We start from the raw sequence: 6876 nt of genomic DNA, 5'->3' as shown, positions 1-6876 counted from the left end.
AAGTGACATTTTGAACTTCAGTTACTAAATCATGGTTTGAGTTTGACCATGTTTTCAATGGGGTGGTCAAGTCACTGTTTATTTGAAGGTCATTTTCCTCAATATTATTCAACTTAAATATAAGCAGGACAGCCTGAAAAGCTAATGTGAAATTCAAAACTGGGATAAATATCCTAATATCTCTGTGAAAAATTTTTAGTCTCTATGAATAGGCAGCTGCTTTGCTACCAAGGATACATATTATTCTTGGGCTTTTGGGGTTTCCATTTTACCCCCCAGGATGGGTACTGTGACTAGAGAAGTGCAATGACAAAGGTACAGATAATAGTGGAGGGAGATGGTTTTGGAATATCTCACAAGTCTGTGACTCCTGCACAGGGTATTTACTAGATGATACATCATCATCAGGAAGCTTAATATCTCCTACTCTGTGCCCACCTACTAGAAGTGATGGTTGACCTTTCAGACAATATACCATTCCTATAAATCTACAGAGTAATACAAATTCGTTAATGTAGACCTTGTTACTTAATAATTAGTGATATGTTAGACACAAGCTGGATAGGCTTACCTTTATACTGCCAAGGGTAGGCAAGGGGCAGGGAGTAGATTTACTAAGTAAAAGAAAGAAAGAGCTTACTCAGAATTATTGATAAATGTTTTAAAAACATATCACTTATATAGGGTCTACTGAGTTATGAATTAATTCTTTTGGGTTAGATAAAGCCATTCAGGCAGAGCTGCTTTTTAGCAGCACTACACATTACCCAAGCTTTTTGATACTGTAATATAACTGGGGGATATACCATAAATCATGCTCTTTATCATTCAATTGCCTTTCTCAGTAAATATCTAGTTCTTGCAATTGCTTTAGATAAAACAGGCTTTATAGCGTTTTAAATGTTAAATACCCAAAGAGTTAAATAATAAATAGAATAGCTCAGAAGGACCCTTGTGGGGCAAACATCTATCCCTAGTTCCCATGACTAGTGACTGATCAGGTTAAGCTCCATTTCACTTGTGCTTTTACTTTCTTGTTCAAATAATGCTAAATACTTTTTTTAAAAAGTATCTGATTTAGAATTTCAGGTGTGAATTTCCAAGAGCATGCTTTGGTGTCTTTGTCTCTGCTTTTTTCTAAGTATGCTACTTATTTTTAGTCTTATATTGATTAATTACAAAATAAAGTTATGAATTCAGGACTTACTATCATAAAACAATATTTAACAAAAATATACAAACCTACTTTGAGACACACCAGTTGGGAAAAATGTCAAAATAGTATTAAAATGATCATTTCATTCTCCTTGAAAAGAAAATTCAGATATGGGTTCACTTTAGTAGACCAGTCATTTATTAGAGTGTTAAGTAGCATCATATAAAATAGTATTTACTTTTGTTATTCCTGCTTTAAGTAGTAGTACTCTGCATTAAAAGCACTGAGAAACAGGCCAACTATTAAATAGTAAATCCTTATCCTAACTTCTGTGGATATTTAAACATTATGCATAACTAACTTTTTAAAGAAATGCATATCTGAGCTATGTTTGAAAGCAAACTACCTGTGAATACTATAGCATAACGTGCAAGAAGTTAGAAACAAGCTTACAGTGTCTGCCATAGGACTTTGAGATGTTTAGTTAATGCAGCTTCATAAATAAACCTTGGGATACAGTGGAGAAAGGCAATTGCAAGGTCCAACAATAGCATCAGTTAGACAGGCTGTGCCAATTATACCTTGTTTCATTGGCTGGAAATGCCCAAGAAAGGCATTTGATATGGAAAAGCCTAACATTAAAACAACCAAATAAAACCCCACTTGAGTTTGATATGATAAATATATTACATTTTACTTTCAAATACACCTCTACTCTCAGCAGCAAGATTTCCCATCTCTTTGAACAGATTCAATACTTTCATAGTTAGAACAAAGTAGAATGGATATTACATTAAAAAAAGAGTATTGGGGAGCTTTGTGAAGAAGACAAGTTAAATCTTTTATCTAGAGTACATTATATCTATAGCTGAAGGACCACAAACTTCATTAAACCTCTGTTATTAGGGAAATGAACTGTTGCAAAATCCCAGATATACTACCCTGATTGTTAATGCCTACATATATATGGCTCAAAAATAATACAAGCATAACTATGATACAGTTAAACTATTATAAATATCAAAATAAGGCTTAAGAAGATAGCAAGAGCTGAAAATAAAGTGGATAAATTCTTTAGATTTACTTATAAGCACTTTTAGCGTTTCAGTCAGGATATCATTGTGTTAACATACAATTTCATATTATGGACCTAGAAGAATGATTGAGTCACTGAATGTAACACAGTGAGAAAAAAGAACCAATCAGATATATGAACATATAACTATTCATGACCATAGGTTAAGTGGTTAAGTAGTGGCTATCTGGGCATTGAGAATGGTCATTCATAAACCTTGTCAGTCAGTGGCAGTGGCTGATCAACAACAAAGCAAATTTATTGAAAATGAGAATTTGATCTGGTGCATTTTAACATCCATAAGGTTTTCCAAGGGGCTTCCCTGGTGGCTCAGTGGAAAAGAATCTGCCTGTAATGCAGGAGATGTGGGTTCGATCCCTGGGTTTGGAAGATGCCCTGGAGAAGGAAATGACAACCCACTCCAGTATTCTTGCCTGGAAAATCCCATGGACAGAGGAGCCTGGTAGGGTACAGCCAAGGGGGTTTCATAAAAGAGTCAGATACAACTTAGTGATTAAACAACAACAAACAAAGGTCTCTCAAAGATGAAGCAAAAATGAAGGGGACTTTGGTACTCATGGCAGAAAAATTCCTTTCAGAATAGGGCAACCATCTTTTTATTATAGCTGTTAAGTGAAAGGAAGTCTCACATGTCAAGGTGTAGAGACTTTAGAGTGTCCCTCAGTGAATAAGTAAGCAGTGTATTTACAATGCAGCCTAGAAAAAGAAAACTTCAGTTTTACAATGTAACATACAGAGCCTCTAATTGCACAATTGTATATGGAAATTTTTTCCTACATAAATGGCAAATAATTGCAAGAAACAGAATTAGGAAGAAAGAAGACAAGACTGTGAAAAAGAACTTGTCAGGTACTGGCCCTTCAATATTATAGAAAGAACTTTGTGAAGTCATTACCACCTACTCATCCACAAAGTGGGATGCATTAGCATTATCTCAGCTCCTTCCCCAGCAAACTAACACAAAGGAAAACTAAACATGCTTGAGCTACAGCACTATAAATATTTCTCTATTGGCTCTCGTTTCCACAGACAGAATTGACTTAAGTGAGTCATTATGCACTATGGTCAGTATGTTATACAGTATTGCCTCTTTGAAGATTCTTTTAACCTGTGGAAACTGGAAAGAAAACCTATACATGTCGACTTTATACACTACTGCATTGACACAGCATTTTTAACCACTAGGAATAATGCACCTTAAGATTCATCTGCTTTGCATTATTACACTTTCTGGGTAAATTGATATCCTTCTAGTTCCAGGACTTAGGCTGGCTAAGAACTTTACACTGATCCTCTCTCCAACTCAAAAGCTGTCCCCCAGCTACAGATGAAGCCTGGTCCATGGTGCTTTCCCTCAGTGGTAAGTTTCATTGTTGAGTCCAGCTCTCCTCTTTCATAGGTCCCATGTCTCCTGGAGAGCCCCTGCTCCAACACCCCACATCCCCCCCACCCAACCCCATCCTATATTTCCATACCCATCTGCACATTCTGGATCTGGACTCTCCTTTTAGAAGAGTCATACAAATGGCGTCATCACAGCAGAGGAATGGCGCAGTCCTTGGATAGCAGCATAGGGACCCTGCTGAAAGTAGTGATGATACCGGGGCATGTGGAATGAGGGGAATGTCGGGCCACTCCCCTGCATGGAGCTGGCAATGGCTGATGGGGTCAGAGGCATGCCAAGTCGGCTATATGGTGGCAGAGAGCCCTGTATGGGGTGAGGAATGGGTGTTGCTATGGATGCCGTGCTGGTGCCAAGAGCAGTCAAGGACTGTGGGTGCTGAAATGCAGGAAAACTGGATGAAGACGATACCCAGGAGCTAAGAGACAAATTATCAGATGTTGTAAAGGCTGATCCTGAAAGGAAAAAAAAAAAAAAATCTCATTAGACCAGTCTACTTCAACATGCAAATCAAGAATTACGTTATCTGTAAGCATCAATTAAAAAATATAAATATACATATAGATCTACAGTTTTAAAAGAGGAACAGTTCAATCAGAAGGCATCTCCACCTTTCCACACAAGAGGATATCATTTATACTATATATGGAAGAGAGAACTTGATAAATAGAAAAAGACTTACTCATTAGATTGCCTGCATACTCTCTGAGAGTGGCTACGGTGCTAGCACCCTGCCTTAAGATAATGACCTGATTCCCTTTAAAGAAGTTCCAAATAGCTGACCACTGTCTTAACCTCCAGCATCCCCATACGTAAGGCTGGACAGACAAGCCTCAACAAAGCTACCTGGTTGCTAAAGCCATTGTGAAAACCCACAAGAGTGTTTTTCTTTTCTTCTTTAATTTCTTTTTTTAAGCTTCTATAACCCTTTTATTTTTGAAATAATGAGAACATTTACTATGTTGATTATATTTAAGACAGATACACAAAAATCAAACATCTTTTAATGTGCCAGCTATACCAGAAGTTGAAATGTGGGAGTAATAAACACCAAAAATAAACAATAAATACTTAGAAATTACTCTAAAAAATGCATGATACTTGAAGTTTTTCACACAACTACTGAAAGATAGAAGGAAAGGTTTTAATAATTGGAGACACATGCCATATTCTGGGATGAAAAATAAAATGCCCTTTTAAAATTCATTTATTCCCAAATTAATTTATTGGTTTAGTATAAAGCCAATGAATGGCTTCCCTGGTGGCTCAGATGGTAAAGAATCTGTCTGCAATGCAGGTGACCTGAGTTCAATCCCTGGGTTGGGAAGATGCCCTGGAGAAGGAAATGGCAACCCACTCCAGGATTCTTGCCTGGAGAATTCCATGGACAGAGGAGCCTGGTGGGGTACAGTCCGTAGGGTGACAAAGAGTCAAATACAACTGTGTGACTAACACCTTAACTTTCAAAGCCAAATTTTTTCTACTGTCAATTCAATTTGCAAAATTATCAGGACAAATAATGTTTAGAATATTAAAATATTTTTAATTGTAACAAGCATAGATTTTCCCTACCAGATATAAAAACATGTTACCATGTTTTAAAAACAAAATACTGTGTTTATGAAAATAGCATAGTACTGAGAAATGCAAAGAAATATAGGAAAACAACAGAATGGGAAAGACTACAGATCTCTTCAAGAAAATTAGAGACACCAAGGGAACATTTCATGCAAAGATGGGCTAAATAAAGGACAGAAATGGTACGGACCTAACAGAAGCAGAAGATATTAAGAAGAGGTGGCAAGAATACACAGAAGAACTGTACAAAAAAGATCTTCACGACCAAGATACTCACAATGGTGTGATCACTCACCTAGAGCCAGACATCCTGGAATGTGAAGTCAAGTGGGCCTTAGAAAGCATCACTACGAACAAAGCTAGCGGAGGTGATGGAATTCCAGTTGAGCTATTTCAAATCCTGAAAGATGATGCTGTGAAAGTGCACTCAGTATGCCAGCAAATTTGGAAAACTCGGCAGTGGCCACAGGAATGGAAAAGGTCAGTTTTCATTCCAATCCCAAAGAAAGGCAATGCCAAAGAATGCTCAAACTACCCGCACAATTGCACTCATCTCACACGCTAGGAAAGTAATGCTCAAAATTCTCCAAGCCAGGCTTTAGCAATACGTGAACTGTGAACTTCCAGATGTTCAAGCTGGTTTTAGAAAAGGCAGAGGAACCAGAGATCAAATTGCCAACATCTGCTGGATCATCAAAAAAGCAAGAGAGTTCCAGAAAAGCATCTATTTCTGCTTTATTGACTATGCCAAAGTCTTTGTGTGGATCACAATAAACTGTGGAAAATTCTTCAAGAAATGGGAATACCCGACCACCTGACCTGCCTCTTGAGAAACCTATATATGCAGGTCAGGAAGCAACAGTTAGAACTGGACATGGAAAAATAGACTGGTTCCAAATAGGAAAAGGAGTACGTCAAGGCTATATATTGTCACCCTGCTTATTTAACTTGTATGCAGAGTACATCATGAGAAATGCTCAGCTGGAAGAAGCACAAGCTGGAATCAAGATTGCCAGGAGAAATATCAATCACCTCATATATGCAGATGACACCACCCTTATGGCAGAAAGTGAAGAGGAACTAAAAAGCCTCTTGATGAAAGTGAAAGTGGAGAGTGAAAAAGTTGGCTTAAAGCTTGACATTCAGAAAACGAAGATCATGGCATCTGGTCCCATCACTTCATGGGAAATAGATGGGGAAACAGTGGAAACAGTGTTAGACTTTATTTTTTTGGGCTCCAAAATCACTGCAGATGGTGATTGCAGCCATGAAATTAAAACATGCTTACTTCTTGGAAGAAAAGTTATGACCAACCTAGATAGCATATTCAAAAGCAGAGACATTACTTTGCCAACAAAGGTCTGTCTAGTCAAGGCTATGGTTTTTCCTGTGGTCATGTATGGATGTGAGAGTTGGACTGTGAAGAAGGCTGAACGCCAAAGAATTGATGCTTTTGAACTGTGGTGTTGGAGAAGACTCTTGAGAGTCCCTCGGACTGCAAGGAGATCCAACCAGTCCGTTCTGAAGGAGATCAGCCTTGGGATTTCTTTGGAGGGAATGATGCTAAAGCTGAAACTCCAGTACTTTGGGCACCTCATGCAAAGAGTTGACTCATTGGAAAAGACTCTGATGCTGGGAGGGATT

The 6876-nt window shown here is 37.9% G+C and overlaps 1 protein-coding gene across 1 annotated transcript in view; it reads right to left on the bottom strand.

The window, feature by feature from the left end:
* Positions 1-3768: 3768 nt before the first annotated feature.
* TBX20 (T-box transcription factor 20) overlaps positions 3769-6876 on the bottom strand; it is a 46066-nt gene continuing 42958 nt past the window's right edge. Inside the window, exon 8 of the mRNA XM_068973319.1 lies at positions 3769-4109. Within this exon, the coding sequence (XP_068829420.1) occupies positions 3769-4109 (341 nt within the window). The remainder of the gene's footprint in view (positions 4110-6876) is intronic.

Source organism: Capricornis sumatraensis, chromosome 5 (assembly GCF_032405125.1).
Source record: "Capricornis sumatraensis isolate serow.1 chromosome 5, serow.2, whole genome shotgun sequence".
NCBI lineage: Eukaryota > Metazoa > Chordata > Mammalia > Artiodactyla > Bovidae > Capricornis > Capricornis sumatraensis.
Note: the sequence above shows the minus strand (reverse complement) of the source record. Positions and strands in the feature narration are given on the sequence as shown.